The sequence below is a fragment of the Puma concolor genome, chromosome A3 (assembly GCF_028749965.1).
Source record: "Puma concolor isolate L17-30 chromosome A3, mPumCon1.1.hap2, whole genome shotgun sequence".
NCBI classification, from domain to species: Eukaryota; Metazoa; Chordata; class Mammalia; order Carnivora; family Felidae; genus Puma; species Puma concolor.
The window spans coordinates 39,033,187-39,051,097 of record NC_141669.1 but is presented as its reverse complement, the minus strand read 5'-3'; the positions used below and the strand labels follow the sequence as shown (position 1 = coordinate 39,051,097).

General features: G+C 40.1%; 1 protein-coding gene across 1 annotated transcript in view; it reads right to left on the bottom strand.

Moving 5' to 3' along the window:
- EIF2AK3 (eukaryotic translation initiation factor 2 alpha kinase 3) overlaps positions 1–17,911 on the bottom strand; it is a 70,287-nt gene that overhangs the window by 18,789 nt on the left and 33,587 nt on the right. The window contains exons 5-13 of the mRNA XM_025927309.2: positions 15,922–16,156; positions 14,590–14,752; positions 13,122–13,262; positions 12,290–12,412; positions 10,508–10,728; positions 10,056–10,168; positions 6,535–6,657; positions 2,061–2,210; positions 289–1,066 (exon numbers count right to left, since the gene is read on the bottom strand). Of these exons, the coding sequence (XP_025783094.1) occupies positions 289–1,066; positions 2,061–2,210; positions 6,535–6,657; positions 10,056–10,168; positions 10,508–10,728; positions 12,290–12,412; positions 13,122–13,262; positions 14,590–14,752; positions 15,922–16,156 (2,047 nt within the window). The remainder of the gene's footprint in view (positions 1–288; positions 1,067–2,060; positions 2,211–6,534; positions 6,658–10,055; positions 10,169–10,507; positions 10,729–12,289; positions 12,413–13,121; positions 13,263–14,589; positions 14,753–15,921; positions 16,157–17,911) is intronic.

Genomic DNA, 17,911 nt, shown 5'->3' with positions numbered 1-17,911 from the left:
GGATTGGTCCTTTTCATCAGGAGGACCGGGAATACTTTTTACTGTAAAATGAACATAAGCACATTATAGAGGACAGGGTATGCTCTGCCCGAAGTTTTCAAAACACAAGACTTCTTTTTGCAGAGGTTCCTTCAGGCTATTTCCCCTGACCTCTGCTCCCTTCTCTGATGCCTTTACTCTCCTTTGCCCGAGGGCACTTCAGTTAGAGACCGACAAATATCGAAAGAACTGCTCTCAATCACAGAATGTCAGACTGAAACCCCTGGGCGGTGTTCCCCGAATACAGACCTTGAGGTCCCTGTGCATGAGCCCTTTACTGTGCAGAAACTCTACAGCCTCTGCGATCTGCAGGAAGATGTGCAGACACATGCTCCTCTCTCTCTCCTCTATGGTGCACCGACTGTTCATCCAGTCTTTGAGGTTTTCCTTTCTGCACAGCTGCATCTGAATGTAAAGATATACCTTCGGTGAACTGGGCTGGAGCTTTTCTGCAGTGTTTTTAGTGAGATCTAAACTCAAAGTGGTCGGTCTTGGAGGAGAAATAGAGAAGGTAGGTTCGGAAGAAGATTTGCTACTGGAATGCTTGAAAGGAGTCAGTTTATTAGCACAATGGTTGCCAATATGCAGGCGGTCAGTTTTGTGCTCTTCTTTCCTGGATGCATTATCGCAGCCAGAATCTTCAAACACTATAGAAGAGGATGTTCGCTCCCTTGACCTTCCATAAAGAGAAGCTTCAGAAGGACAAAGTTCAAAGGAGTGCCCCTCCTCATTGCCGTCCATGGTACCGTCTTCCATATCACACTCTGTAAGGCAACTGTCCTGGAGGTTGTAGGCTGCATCCACTGATTCACTGGTATCTCCGTGGTTTGTTCCTGATAATTCCAGTGGAGAGAACTGGCTCTCGGATGAACTTGTCTGGCCACAGGAAATCCCTACTGAAAAAGACCTCCTTTGTGAAGAAGGAGCTATGATCTCAATATGTTCCTTTGTAGAGAAAGGGTCCATTCTGCGTATTTTAACGGATGGTCCATCCACTGGACTAGGAGAGCTGAGTGGCCAGTCTGTGCTACAAGTGGGAGAGATACAAAGGGAAGAGAGGGAGTATGTGCTGATTAAATTATGTGAACTATACTCTTTATTCTAAAAGCTTCGTCTGTAAGAAAGCCAGTTACCAAATGACAAACAACACACAGATTAAATAAAAACATGCTATATGTGACAAAGAACAGTCATATTCCATCCATTTCTTCTAAGAAATTTAAATTGGAAAGCTTCGTTTTATACTCGAAGCCATTATCTGTTGTGCCAGAGCAGCCAAGGCCTTTATGCAAAACACAAGGCACTGAGGGCCCACCAAAGACAGGATTCCTCAGCGGCTGTGATTCTGAATCCCTCGTCCACACTGGGCCAGCAGCTCCCAGGGCCTTGAGCTGAGGATCACCTCACTGGGTCCTTCCATGGTTTGGCTACTGACTGCGTCTATAACAAGTGCCACCTGAACAAATGGCTTCATGTGGATCTGGGGCTGTGTTTGGCACACGTAGGCTGGGATTTAATCCCAGCTATTTGGTAAACAGTCTGTCTGCAGCCTGCCTCTTCTTCGTTCTCATTTAATCCTTTTTACAAGAGCCTTCTTTCCCAAGATATAGGAATTATCTGCAGTAAGTTTAAGTATTTTTAGCTGCAAATACGTATAACCTACTTCGAAAAAGAGTTGTGACTTGTTAACTACTGAGAAACTAAACATCTAAAATTTAAAAAAACTGGAGACAAAAGCAGACAATCTCTCTTGATGAGAAAAGCCAGCATAAATCCCTCAGTGATTTACAATTTGTAGAGCCCTATCTACAAAGAATTTCAAAAATTCAGGTTCTAAAAAATAAACTTTTCAATTAACAAGTGGCTAGAGAATGTTCTAAAACATGACAGAGAACAGCAGTTTTTCCTAAAACAAACAAACAAGACACATCTCTAGTTACAGAAATGATATTTTATTCACAGAAGGAAAAACTAGCCTAAAAGGAAGTACTAGTTTTTAAGTCTATGTCTAACCAAGTTACCTTTCATCTTTCAGCCAGATTTCATCCATTTTTTCTTGCCACTTCTCTGGTGGTGCCTCCAACCAAGCATTGAAATATCTCACAATTCCTGGATGGTCAAGCTTGGCTAAGGCTTTAACTTCTCGCATTACCTTTTCCCGAGCCAATTCCCTGAAATATAGAAAAAAGACAACACTGAAGGTTGCTCTTATCTGAAAAAGTAATCGTATCTAATAGTAAAAAATAAGAAAATAAAAATCTCTCTTGAATGTAAAATTAGAAACAGAGGAGTTAGGGGCTCCTGTGTAGCTCGTCAGTTAAAACTCTGACTTTTTATTTCGGCTCAGGTCACAATCCCAGGGTCATGGGATTGAGCTCCATGCTCAGCACGGAGGCTGCTTAAGATTCTCTCTCTCTGTGTCTCTCTCTCTCTGTCCCTCTACCCCATTCATGCACTCTTTCTCTTAAAAAAAAAAAGAAGGGGCGCCTGGGTGGCGCAGTCGGTTAAGCGTCCGACTTCAGCCAGGTCACGATCTCACGGTCCGTGAGTTTGAGCCCCGCGTCAGGCTCTGGGCTGATGGCTCGGAGCCTGGAGCCTGTTTCCGATTCTGTGTCTCCCTCTCTCTCTGCCCCTCCCCCATTCATGCTCTGTCTCTGTCTGTCCCATAAATAAATAAAAACGTTGAAAAAAAAAATTAAAAAAAAAAAAAAAAGAAAAAGAAAAAGAAAGAAAGAAAGAAAGAAATGAGTTAGCCTAGTGGCACAATTCTAAAAATCCACGTGGTAGGTTTTATATTTTAAAAAATACACGTATTTTATGGGCACCTGGGTGGCTTAGTCGGTTAAGTGTCGGACTTCATCTCAGGTCATGATCTCACAGTTCGTGAGTTCGAGCCCCACATCGGGCTCTGCGCTGACAGCTCAGAGCTTGGAGGCTGGACCCAGCTTCAGATTCTGTGTCTCCCTCTCTTTCTGCCCCTATCCCTGCTCATGCCCTGTCTTTGTCTCTCAAAAATAAATAAACATTAAAAACAATTTAAAAAATACATGTTTTTAGGTTTTTTTTCTTCTAAAAATAAATGCTACAGACATATCTATTGTCTCTTGGATGACTAAAAATGAATGACTACAGACCGTTAAAGATTAATGTTTAATGTTTGTTAAATCAATAAAAAGAGGAATAGGTGTTAAGTATTCAGAAAAGGGAGCTCAGAATGGCAGCTGAGGAGGATGGAGAACAAACACACTGGTACATACATAATTGGCACAGCACATATTATGATGCAAAAAACCTGTATTAGCATGTTTGTTTGAGGCAAGTCTCACATACTGAATATCACAGGCAATGAAGTGTATTAGAAAAGGGTCTGCTGGGTCGCCTGGATGGCTCAGTTGGTTAAGTGTCTGGCTCTTGGCTCAGGTCATGATCTCAAGGTTTGGGAGTTCAAGCTCCACATCAGGCTCTGTGCTGACAGCGCATGGGATTCTCCTGCTTGGGATTCTCCCTCTCCCTCTCTCTCTCCCCCTCCCCAGCTCACGCTGTCTCTGTCTCTCTCAAAATAAATAAATAAAAGTGTAAAAAATTTTTTTAAAAAGAAAAGCATCTGGATTCGATTTTCTGCTGTGACGGCTTTTCTGATGGATCTAATCTCACATATCTAGGGATCCCACTATCACCTGAAACAACATAATGAATGCAAGTGACGTCCTCCTCTCTCCCCAGGAGATGGGTGGCCACTCCCACTCTGCCCTCTGTGCTTGGCTGTTGTTGTCCTACTCTCCCAATCTGAGAATCCTGCTATATTTTTGAGTTCTTCAACTTCTAGGTCCCCACCTTCAGTTACCAAGTCCTATCAGCTCTTCCTTTTCAATTCATTACACTCACTCGTTTCTCACCCGTCCCCACTACTGCGCACAAATGTTCCACATCTTAGGACTAAACTTACAAAAAAAAAAAAAAAAAAAAAAAACCCCAAAACACCCAAACCTAAAACCTAACAAACATTTATCTCTGACCCTTTCCTCATGTCAGCCACTTATACGTACCACCTCCAGAGCCACCTCCACTTTGATCACGTCACCTCTCTACTCAAAGACCCAACTGTCTACGAAACAAAGTCTAACCCCCTTGCTTGGCATGTAAGGTCCTGAAACCCACATCTTACATCTCCTCCACACTCCCCCATCCTTACCCTTTACTCCACCCACGCCAGAATGCTCACTGTTCTCTGTGCCACCTCCAAGTGCTTTCCCTAGAGCCCTTCTCGGGCCATCTGTGTAGTGAGACATCCCTCCCTCACACATCCGTCTACTGAGAGGCAGGCTACTCTTGAACACCCAGCCCAGATGTCACCACCTCCATAAAGCTGGCCTTCCTTGATTTCAGCTACATCTGCACTTTTGTCATGGGAAGCTATTTACTAATCTAGGCCACCAGGTAACAGTCTTCCTTGTATTGTAATTATCTGTATATACACAAAATTTTTTTTTTTAATTTTTTTTTCAATGTTTTTATTTATTTTGGGGACAGAGAGAGACAGAGCATGAACGGGGGAGGGGCAGAGAGAGAGGGAGACACAGAATCGGAAACAGGCTCCAGGCTCCGAGCCATCAGCCCAGAGCCTGACGCGGGGCTCGAACTCACGGACCGCGAGATCGTGACCTGGCTGAAGCTGGACGCTTAACCGACTGCGCCACCCAGGCGCCCCAACACAAAATTATTTTGTATGTACACAAAAGCTTCGAAGAGTTATTGGTTCTCGGGGACAGAAGTTTTGCTTAATTTCATATCCTACGTGGTAACTTACACATATGAATATGCAAACTACTCAAAAATTATATATCAAAGAGAAGAATTAGTCACATAGTACACAAATCCATCCCAGTCCTGTGTCCCTATCTGTTGGACAGAATGTTTAACTACCAGTTACAAGGACACTGAGCAATCAGTGCACATTTAATCAAGAACCAATAGGAGCATGCTAAAATAGATGGAAAAGAAGGCATTACTCAAAGGCAATCATCTTAAGCATGACACTGTTCTGAGTCAGAAATCCTACTTCCAGGAATCTATCCTAAGGAAGCAGATGTGGTAAAACATTTATATTAAGGATGAACAAGGGGCGCCTGGGTGGCTCAGTCGGTTAAGCGTCCGGCTTCGGCTCAGGTCATGATCTCGCAGTTCGTGAGTTCAAGCCCTATGTCGGGCTCTGTGCTGACAGCTCAGAGCCTGGAGCCTGCTTCGGATTCTGTGTCTCCCTCTCTCTCTGTCCCTCCCCCACTCACACTCTGTCTCTTTCTCTCTTTCTCTCAAAAATAAATAAACATTAAAAAAATAAACATTTAAAAAGACAAATAAATAAATAAAGATGAACACTGCAAAGCTGTTTTTAACTACAACAAATTTGAAACACAAATGTTTAAAAAAAAACAAAAAAAGGAACAGTTAAAATATTTCACATGTATCAGTTGAACTATCATCCAGCCATAAGATACTTGTAGTGTATTTTAGCATTTTAATAAAATACTCTTAATAACATGTAAAACACCAAGAATTAAATGAAGGAAGCAACAGATAAAACTGTACTGTACTGGTAACTATGCTACTAAGAAAGTAAATTTATGATCAGACAAAAAAATCAAAAGGAAACACCCTAACATGGTAATAATATTTCTGGGGAGAAAAGACACAAATGAGTTTTAATAACTTTCTCTGTTTCCCACAATAAATACATAATTTCTAAATGGTGCTACGTAGTAAAGTCTACAGTCATCATAATTCATTGTGGGAAAGCCCTGAGTGGTTAAGAATCAAAAACAAGGGCAGATTTTCTAAGTAGAGACAAAGCAATCTCAATAGATCACCCCAGGGCATCTGGGTGGCTCAGCTGATTGAATGTCCAACTCTTGGTTTTGGTTCAGGTCATTATCTCACAGTTTGGGGGATCGAGACCCATACTGGTCTCTGTGCTGAAGGTGTGAAGCCTGCTTGGGATCCTTTCTCTTCCTCTCTCTTGCTCATGCTCTCTCTCTCTCTCAAAATAAATAAACATTAAAAAAATAAATAGATCACCCCTTTTATTAATCTTTTTAAAATTTTTTTATTTTAATGTTTTATTTACTTTTTTTTGAGACAGAGAGAGAGACAGAGCATGAGCAGGGGAGGGGCAGAGAGAGAGGGAGACACAGAATCGGAAGCAGGCTCCAGGCTCTGAGCTGTCAGCACAGAGCCCGATGCGGGGCTCGAACTCACGAACTGTGAGATCATGACCTGAGCTGAAGTCGGATGCTCAACTGACTGAGCCAGCCACCCAGGTGCCCCTAGATCACCCCTTTTAGACAGCTGGTTACCTGGTAGCCCTCAGAAGCTAAGATTCAGAAGGTCAGAAACTATGTTTCCTATAGGATCTATGGAGTATAGGAAGAAGGATGTATTGCCTGTGGGATGAGTAATATGGTCCTAGCTCCAGGTTCATTATCAGTGCCCCTCCCTTACCTGTTGGGGAGACGGATTCTCTTGATAGCATAATTGCAGTCATCAACTTTATTTCTGGCTTCAAAGACAACTCCAAACCCACCGCGTCCCAGGCACTGAACCGGCTCAAAATCTGTTAGATATCTTTAAAAAAAAAAAAGAAATTTTAATAAGGTAATAGTTCAATCTTATTTTATGATGTATAAAAAATGTCTAAACTCTGTAAGTCTTATAGAACTTATTTTAATAGAAAGTGTAGGGTTTGTGTGTTTTTTTTTTAATTATTTATTTGAGTAAATGCTAACCCCAACGTGGGGCTTGAACTCATGACCCTAAGATCAAGAGTCACGTGCTCCACCAACTGACTCAGCCAGGTGCCCTCAGAGTGTAGTTTAAATTCTACTACTAGCATTCTTTGTTCTTCTGTTTATATAAATGAAGCAAACCCATTCTAATTTTTTCCAAGAAAATGTATAAAAAATAAAAAAGCTCCTGTTTAGTTGGGAATCACCTGTTAATCACTTGTTTTTATAGCAACCACACTACTGATCTAACCTGTCTGATACTTTCCATCACCTACCAAAATATTCCATCCTTAATTCTCTAAACTTCTGCCTCCTGTGGCATTCTGTACTCAATGAGAAAAACACAGTTTAATCCTATGTCAGTGCATTTTTATGGCAAAAAATGTAATCAATCCTATTATATTTAAGTGTTTTTTTTGTTTTTTGGGGTTTTTTTTGGCCAGAAATCTTTCTAGGAACCAAAGATGTCTGCAATTGGCTGGGATGCCTCCTGAGTCAGTGTGCTCATCACCGGCTAACTCAGCATCTGTGACTTAAAGGCCGGGCTGCACACTGTAGTCTGGTCTCCCTTCCGCGCCCGACCTCACCGCTCTGTGCTGTGTTCCAGCCAGCCTGCACGAGGTCTCACAACTTCGCACTTCTGCTTCTGCTATTTGCTCTGCTGAGATGGCCTACTTCTTTGTACTTAATGAAACTCTTGTTTTTCCTTCATTCTGCTCATCTCGCCATTGCCGTAGGGCCTTCCTACACCCGTCTTAATGTTCTCATAGCACTGTTCACACAGTACTCTGAACTACTTAAACGTAATCTCGGTATTTTGCAGTTATTCGTACTCAGCTCACTCTCCCCACTGCCGCTGAACTGTGGCGGCCTTGAATGCAGGAAAGCATTCTTGTTTCTCTTTGTATTTCCAGAGGCTGAGCTTACCTGGCAAACAGAAGATCTAACAAATATGTATCGAACAATATACGAAAAAATAAATGAATGCATGCATGCCTGCTATGAAGTTGTTCTCCAGGCAGATGGGGAGTAGTTGAATTAGATTAGATTATCTTTAGTGTCTCTCATAAGGCTAAGTTTATTACTTTATGATTTGCACACTCCTATTAATTTAGCAGCTGGCTCAGCTGGCTAGAGCACGGAGTTAAGGAGGAGAAGCAATTGATCCAAATCCTCCATGGGCCAATTACCTTCACAGAGAATGAAGAACAATACTCTGTATCCCTAAAAATAGCTAGTCAAGGCACTTTGGTACAAATCCATCTCCCCAGCTACAAAGCCCAAAGCCCATGAAATCCATACCCTACTTCTGAAGGGCCAATTGACTTTTGCCCTATATTAAAGAAAACATCCATATGAAAATAAATATATCATCTGAAATGAGAGACATCTTATTTAAGATTATAGACTCTATAAAGGTAAGTATCATCATGCCTAAGGTCCCAACTGATAAATCACAAAGTTGGGTCTTGAACTCATGACTGGACCCAGAGCTCAGGTTCTTTATAATGCCTACAATATAGTAGGCATTCAATAAACATTAGGTATTATTATAGAGCTTATGTATTTGAAAAACAATCAGCTGTACTCTCCATATTGAATAAAGTTAAAGGAAAATAAAGTCTAATTCAATTTCAGAGTACATTATTCTAATTCTCTTCACAACAGCCTTACAGATATATATGCTTATTCACTAATCCCCATTCCTCCCTGTGTTTACCTAATTCTTCCTTACTCACAATCTAAGGTTCAATGAAAATGTGACCATATGACATTTGGCCAATGAAAATGGTCGTTTAGGACAACCTCTTCTCCACTTACAGAATCATCACAACCAGACTGAGTCATTTATAGTTCACGGCTTTTTTCTTGTATGTTTCCGTTTTGCCCCGTATTATCTTCTCTCATAGATTTTAAGCCCCTTCAGGATAGGACTAGTCCTTTTGTTTTTCCCAAAGCCTGGAATACTTTCCTGTGCTCGGTTGTTTAGAGTAAATGTTGAATGAACAATGAATGGCTTCAGTAGTGGACTCTACCCGATGAAGAGCTGTTGGGTCCCTAGTTCGCTCCCTCTCTCTACCTGCTGGTGTTGCTGTCCACTGACATATTGGTTAGCCTCTTTATTAGAAGGGTACTAAAGCCTTTGCCATTTCTTAGTCACCTAGTAAATTCTCCTTTGGGCAACTTGTAGCTAAAACAAATTGATTACAGTCAATTCTCCATTTGTCATAATACAGTATGAATGCACCGTAGATCAATTAGGTCCACAGATAAAGTATCACATGTTTTAGCTGTAATTTTCAATCTTTCTGTCATCAAATCATTACCCTAGGTATTGAACAGTGAGGTTCTGTATCTCTTCCTTGTTTCCATATTACCAAGTGTTAAGTATGATATCAAAACAAAGGGAAAACACAGAAATAAACCATGTAATTGAAAAATGAACCACAGTACCATTCCCTGTACCACAAAGCATAAAAAACTATATACCTAATAGATGCTAACAGATTCTCCCTTTTATTTTACTTTCAAATTATTTGACTTGCCTACTTTTTAGGTGACTCACCTCCCTCTTCTATTTTTAAAAGTGACCTATTGGTGCATTCCCCCCATTTTTCTATTTCTTATTCTAGACAGAATAAGGATGAAATAAATAATTGAGGATTAAGTAACATATAGAGATTTATACCATACTCTAATAACACAATAACAATTTGGTACTATTAATGACGAGCCCAGTACGTGGTAGATCCTCCATAGCTAAATTAAGTTCTGGTAAGAACTTAATTTGGCGGCTGAAATTCTGAACTTCTATAACACTCTATTTTTATCTTTCTTAGGGTACATACCACTTTGAATAAGTTTAAGTTACTTGAGGGTTAAATCTATGTTTTACTTACCTGGACATTTGTGCATTAAAAAAAAAAAGTTAGGGGCACCTGGGTGGCTCAGTGGGTTAAGTGTCTGACTTCGGCTCAGGTCATGATCTCACCGTTTGTGAGTCTGAGCCCCGCATCAGGCTCTGTGCTGTCAATGCAGAGCCTGCTTCAGATCGTCTGTTCCCCTCTCTCTCTGCCCCTCCCTCGCTTGTTCTCATTTTCTCTCTCTCTCTCTCAAAATAAATACACTAAAAAAAAGTTAAACAGGATCTTAGTTTAGAGGTCATTTCTTCTTTGATTCCAACAGTTGCCACCAGAAGCTGCACCACACACACATATACTTTATGGTAAGACTTACCGCGATATATACCCAGAATTTTTTATGTCATTCCAGCTACTGTCCTTGGCGTCTCCACTTACAGAATCATATTTACTTTCAGTCTGACACTGAGTTTCCGATTCCTTCCTTTGCTGGTAAGGTGGGGAGAAAAATCACTGTCAAAACTGAAGTTAGCTGACTATCTTAAACTATAAAGTAACGTTAAAAAGGTAAACAATATGGGCAAAAATAAGCGTATTGTGAGAACACAAAATGCAGCATTTCCTTGGTCAGTGGGAAGTGAAATGGTAGGGGTGCAAGACAGATTGCAGTGGGTTGAGGAGCGAAGGGGTCGTAGGTCAGTGGACAGGAAGGGATGGGCAATAATGATTTCATGGTAAAGCTAAGTAAATGTAGTACCCTCTTCCCCACCCCCACACATTATTTACCCCACACTCTGAGATACATTAGAATTCTAAAAAAGGTCTTACTCTGTGAGGATGAGGATGGAAAAGCCTACGCACGATGAAAGTTGTTGCTATGATACAAAATAGAATAGTTCCGACTATCTCTTTCCACCAGTGTAAGAGGAGAACGGGATCCTTTTTGCGAATGTTCTTGTTGTAATTTGGGTTATCGAGAAATCGGACTGTGATCTGTGTGCTCCGTTTGCTCCTCTCCCTCTTGTAGTATGGTAGGTAATAACCATTATCTTCAAAAACAAAGGTTAAAAAGTTTTTTTTTTTTTAAAGATAAACCAATATAGAGCCACCTTTAATTGTTAAAAAATCCTCTATTTTCCTGTCACTTCTATCACCAATTCCTTTCATTAAAGTTTCATCTCTTCTTTAACACATTTCGATAGCCTCATTACCCTACTTTTTCTTTTTTCTTATACAAACCTATTTTCCTTTATTCCATAAGCATCACAGATCTTCTTTGTACTGAATAATAAGACTAGAAAGAAAGCTTAAGGGCCACCCCATTCATTACCTCATTGAATAATTCAATTCTTTAAATTCGGGAGAGTTAGACAGTACTCAGTCTTCCTCCAAGGATTTTAAACTTTACTTCCATTTAGACACCAATGAAATACCATCAGTCATTCTTCGCAAACTGAAAAGAAAACATCTCCAACGCGCTCATTGGTTCATTTCACGCTGTCAGAATGAGGTTGTCCTGGGAAGCAACCTGTCTTTTTGGCTTCTATTTTGTACCACGTGGACAGACTACACGATTCTCTCTTACCTTGTGTTCTGATCAGCATCAGATAAAGACTGATGTTTCTAGGTCAGAGCCTTCTGTTTTTGTCAATTTAAATTCTACAATAACTTCCCAGTTCCAGCATCTAGGGTGACTGATGAGGAATCTATGCTTTGGCCTAATGCAGATTTGAGAGTTTTTCTTAACATGTAACTGTTGGGAATACTTTCATATCTAAATACATCCTAACTTTAAATACCCAGGAATGGGGGCGCCTGGGTGGCGCAGTCGGTTAAGCGTCCGACTTCAGCCAGGTCACGATCTCACGGTCTGTGAGTTCGAGCCCCGCGTCGGGCTCTGGGCTGATGGCTCGGAGCCTGGAGCCTGTTTCCGATTCTGTGTCTCCCTCTCTCTCTGCCCCTCCCCCATTCATACTCGGTCTCTCTCTGTCCCAAAAATAAATAAACGTTGAAAAAAAAAAAAAATACCCAGGAATGTATTTCATGTCAAATTTTACCTCCTCTTACTTTTGCGCTAATTTCCCCTGTCGAAGGACAAAATTAACATCCCCTCATTTTATAGCATTTCACACAGTATTATGGGAAACATCTGTTTTCTTCATTATCCAGGCTGATATCATGTAGTTTATATTAAATAGGCTTTTAACTAAATGAGAGCTAATCACCAGAATGAATGCTTATTGAATACTATTTGCAGGACACCCTGCTAGCTAAGACTGTATGTGTATTATCTATCTCATTTAGGCCTCATAACAGCCCAGTAGATAAATACTAGGATTACTATCCTCGCTTTACAGATGAAGGAACGAAGATGCAGATAAGCTGGGTGTGCCCAACCTGGTGTCAGGGGCAAAACTGGGATTTGAACCCTAACAATCTAACTATGGAACCCGTACCCTTGGCCACCATTCACACTATGCCTCCCAAGATATTTTATTTTCTACCTTCCAATGACTACCTTTCATTTGAATTGCAACCATTCATTTCAAAGGAATAAATAAATGCAAAGAAACACCTCAGCATTTTCAATGCAAGCTTCCTCACACTCACCATATGGGTATTGCAAGATTGAAAGCGCACCGTTGCTGTACTCTTCATGAGAAAACTTATCGTTGCTAAGACATTTGTCGAATTCATCAGACCCTACCAAGACAGGAGTTCTGGACGGGGAATCTGAAAGAAAATGGTAAAATCTTACATGTTAAGGCTTCAGGGAAATTGCGTGAACCTCATTCATTCCAAACACAGATATTCAGCCACAAATATGTTAAGTCACAAAATGTTCAAATATGTTAAGTCACACAAATGGCTCAAAGGTCTTTCCCCCCGAAAAGCACAGCCTTGTAGAGAAGCTGAGTCATTTAAACAAGTAATTAAAATAGGACGTGATGTATGTGATAAAAAACTACACAAGCTACAGAAAGATAACTGAAGGAAGTAGGTGGTCTAATATCTGCATTCAACTCATTTAAGTGTCTCATAGAATATGCTGTAATAACCAGATAATGTCTCATAATAAGTATTCTTCACTTGACCTTAGCCAAAAGGCCGAGAAGCAATTTTTCATAAATATTCTTAGCGTAAATATGTTAAAAGCTAAATGATACTCAGTCACAGTCAGTGAACGGTTAAGAATATTTCTCTGTTGTCTGGAGAAATATCTTGGTAACAACTGATTTCTCTAGAAGCAGCTGTTATTTCAATGAAATCATGTAAAAGATAATTAAAATTCACTGACATCTCAAATGCCTTCCTAGTTTGTCAGAAAATAAAGAGTACCTATGAGTTGTAATCTCTGTGCTATTCAATACCAGGACAAAGACAGTCATGATTAGGCCTCTGAACACCTCACTAATATTACAAAAGTTCCTAATTCACTTACGAATTAAGGGCTTCCATTTGATTGTTGGCAAAGGAACAATTGCATATTCATTATTGACAGATTCCAAGGCCTTGGGACTTGTAGGAAACTTTTCTGAAATTCTGACTGATGACTGCAGATACAGCTGACCTCTGTACATTCCTGAGTCAATGAAAACAGTATCAATTATGTTTAGAATAAAGCACCAAGGATTTTTTTCAAAAAGGGTCATTTTGATTTAATAAAATTAGATTAATTCCAGGTATTTCTTTATGTGCTACAAAATGCTTTTCAAAGAAGAATCAAGCCCGAAGCACTCAAATGTGACCCAAACAAAAATAGGGGCGGAAAGTTATATATAATTTACAATGTTTCTCACTGAATAATAATTTTCAGCAATTACTGGAAAACTCTTCTAGTAGGGAAGTTCAAGGCAATTAATCCAGATGCAAGTACAAACGTAGAAAGTTTTAGACTCTGAGGATATATGAGTAATTCACAACATACTGTATGATGGCAACATTTCTTTCTTTTTTTAAAGTTTTTTTCTCTCTTTTTTTTAATGTTTATTTTTGAGAGAGCGAGCACATATGCATGCACACGTGCACTCGAATGGGGGAGAGGCAGAGAAAGAGAGGGACAGAGGATCCAAAGCAGGGTCTGTGCTGACAGCAGAGAGCCCAAGCCGGGGCTTGAACCCACGAACCATGAGATCATGACCTGAGTCAAAGTCAGACACTTAACCAACTGACCACCCAGGAGCCCCAGCAACATTTCTAAGCCTTTTTTTTTTTTTTTTTTTTTAATGTTTATTTATTTTTGAGAGAGAGAGACAGAGTGCAAGCAGGGGAGGGGAAGAGAGACAGGGAGACACAGAATCTGAAGTAGGCTCCGGACTCTGAGCTGTCAGCACAGAACTCAACACGGGGCTCAAACTCACAGACCGGACTGCGAGATCATGACCTGAGTCTAAGTCAGACGCTTGACTGACTGAGCTGCCCAGGTGCCCCTCTAAGCCTTTCTGATATAGGTCTCAGAGGAAAAGAATATGCCATGGTAATTGAAAGTTTCAGAATTGGATAAATGGATGGGGCACCTGTGGCTCGGTCAGTTCAACGTCCGACTTCGATTCAGGTCATGATTTCATGGTTCGTGAATTTGAGTCCCACATCGGGCTCTGTGCTGATAGTGCGGAGCCTGCTTGGATCATCTGTCTCCCTCTCTCTCTGCCCCTTCCCCACTCATGCTCACTCACTCTCTCTCTCCTCCAAGAATAAATAAACATTAAAAAATTAAAAAAAAAAAGAAGTGGATAAATGGAAAAAAACAGGAATGTAAATCAAAGTATAAATCTTAAGGGCAACCTAAGCCAGAGACTGTATTTAGGAATTACAACTACTATAGGCACCGCTGAAGTAGAAAGGAATGATGTAGGAATAAAACCTAAACGTCAGTATGTCCTGTCACTAGATAAGAGACATCTACTCACCCAAGTAAACGCTGTTTTCTGTGGCTCCTCGAGCAGCTTCTACAATGTCTTCTTCATCTTCTAAAACCTCATCATTAGATGCATAACTTGTATCATCAAAAAGACTGATGGGAATGACTTTTCCGTCCTTAACCAACCAGGCAGATGCAATGGGAGTACAAAACTAAACAAAAATGGACAAGAAATTTTATAGAATTTCAAGCAGTATTTACATAATTCAACTCCTAAAATGACATTTAAAAATCACAATTGTAAAAATTTTTCCAGCTTATGAGGTATAATCGACAAATAAAAAATGTATATATTTACAGTATACAATGCCATATTTTGATACAGTATATACACTGTGAGACGATTAGCACAATCAAGCTAATTAACATATCCATCGCCTCACATCATTATTTTCGCGTCAACATTTGAAATCTACCCTCATTTCACAACATATACATATATCAAATCATCACACTGTGTAGCTCAAATGTACATGGTTTTTATTCACCAATTATACCTCAACAAAGAAAAAAAATTTTTTTAATCTACCCTCAGCAAATTTCAAGTATATAGTACCATTAACTATAGTCACCACACTGTACATTACATCCACAGAACTTATTCATCCTGCATAACCGAAACTCTGTACTCTTTGACCAACATCTCTCGATTTCTCCTGCTCCCCAGCCCCTGGCAACTACCATTCTACTCACTGCTCTGTGTGTTCAGCTTTTAAAATTCTACATGCAGGAGATCATGCACTGTTTACCTTTCTGGGCCTGGCTTATTTCACTTAGCATAATGTCCTCCAGGTTCATCCACGATTTCACAAGTGACAGGATCTCCCCCCCTTAAGGCTGAATAATAGCTCACTGCGTATATACACGCACCCCATTTTCCTTACCCATGCCTTACTATGGACGCTTAGACTGCGTCTCTATCTTGGTTATGGTGAATAATGGTGCACTGAACATGGCACTGCGGATATCTCTTCGAGATATTGATTTCACTTCCTTTGAATATATTCAGAAATAGGACTGTTGGATCATATGGTAGTTTTCTTTTTAACTTTTCAAAGCCCCTCCGTGCTGTCTTCCATACGGCTGTGCCCATTTACGCTCTCAGCAGCAGCGCACGAGACTGCGAACACCCTCACCAGCACTTGTTTTCTGTAGCCTTTTTCAGAGTAGCCATCCTAACGGGTGTAGAGCCGCACATTTCTTAGGGCAGAGAGAACAGGCTGAGAATCTAAAATGATAGATATTTCCCTCTACCCGATAAGTTTGGTCAAACTGGGAAAGGAAAACAACGTATTTATAAATTCTCGGTGGGTTTAGGTACCTGGTATTCCCATTCCAGATGTCCTCCCTTCTTATTAAACGCCATAACCTTCCAGTCTGCAACCGACACCTTTATCACTGTGTCCATCATGGCAGCTTCCTGTTCTTCCACATCTGAAATAATTTTAGACCCTTCTTTGTTCCCACTGGGCTTTAAGGTGCTTTCAATAAATCCGGCTCTAGTTTCCATGTCTGGAATATACCGAAGTTCAAAGTGGCCAACACTGAAATTCCACCTTAAATTTACAAAGGTTTGTTTTAGAAATTTACACTTAAGGAAAGGGATCAAATCATAAAGAACTGTTCCAGATTCAAGAAGCAAACACTAAAATTTTGTGAGGAGACAAAGAATAACTCAACACAATTTTCTGGGAGTGCTTTGCTGATTTAGGCCACAAGAGGGCATCACCTTGTCCTGATCTGTTAGAAACCTGGGATCTGAGTTGTAAACTGACAATGGCTATGGGACAGATTTTCTCTCAAAAATTAACAAATGTTCACATTTCCAAATCAGAGCGATTTTCTCAACACACACCAAAGTTACCTTAAAATGAGGCCAGCAGCAGTGTGCTTTGTCAATTAAATTAAAGCCTGGGCACATTTCATTCAAGTGCAGAGAAATTAATTCGTCCCAATAAATCAATGTACACAGCAAGATAAATGCATCGGTTTTGTATTTATATGAAAACATAGCCCCAAAAGGCAATGTAATTCAGTGTACCAAGACTGAAGGTCATACCACCTCAGCTCCAATCTCCAATCTCTCCCGAGATCTGTCAAGTCATTGAACCTTTCCTGAATTTCAGTGTCCTCATCCATAAAGTGGCAGTAACAATGTTTCTTCTACAATTAATACACAGATCACTTAACTTTTGACAGTATAATGACTTGTCACTGAGATAGAAAATGACCTAATAATCATGACATCTATTAAAAAATAAACTTAAGGAACATGGATCTTAGACCCCAGACTCTTCTTATTTTGGTAACTCAAAATTCTGTTGAGATGGACATCTGTTCCTGTTGGTGGCTGGACACCCAGCAAGCACTCAAACACTTAAGGAAACGAAATCCCAGGGGCGCCTGGGTGGCTGTCAGCACAGTCCGCTTTGGATCCTCTGTCTCCCTCTCCCTACCCCTCCCCTGCCTGCTCTCTCTCTCCCTCAAAAATAAATAAACATTAAAAACATTTTTTAAAAAAAGGAAACAAAATCCCATCAGGAAAAAGAAGGTCAGATTGCCAGCAGATGCAAAGCCCTACTCACAGTCCAGTGAACATAGAAATACATTCTTAACTGATTTTAAGAAAACAGTAAAGGAAGCTGAATTATATTGCATCACATTAGATAATATCTGAAAATCTGGTTCACTTTCAAAAGATAAAGATGAGATCTCAAATTATTTTTACTACAGAGGCAAGTTAAAATTTAAATATTAGGTAGGTTAAAAAAAAATCAAGCATGTGATTTAGGACCAACATAAGTAATCCAACCATCTTGGTTTTTAATCCCATATTTAAATGTAAAAATTACATAAGGAACTCATTATTTGAAAAGGGAAACAAAAAGGCATTTGACCAAATGAATTATACTTCAACGCTTTAAGAAAATAGACAAAAATGTTATTTTAAAATTGGGTTGTCAAACACACTATGAAACTACTGACTAGAGAGAACTACAGGGTCAAAGAGGCCCAAGCTGAAATAAAGTGCATTAACTTTGTCTTAAGAGCTTTTCACTGATCTGTATGATCAGTGAGGTTGCTACATTCATTGTATGGGCCTTCCTCTGGTTATCATCTCCAGAAGCATATGGTGGGAGTCTCAATTCAGGATTTGTTAAAAACCTCGAGACCATTTATATTTATTTATTTATTTTTAAATGTTTATTTTTGAGAGAGGGGGCACGTGTTTTGCGCACAGGGGAGGGCCAGAGAGAGAGGGGGACAGAGGATTGGAAGCAGGTTCTGCGCGGACAGCAGAGAGCCCGATG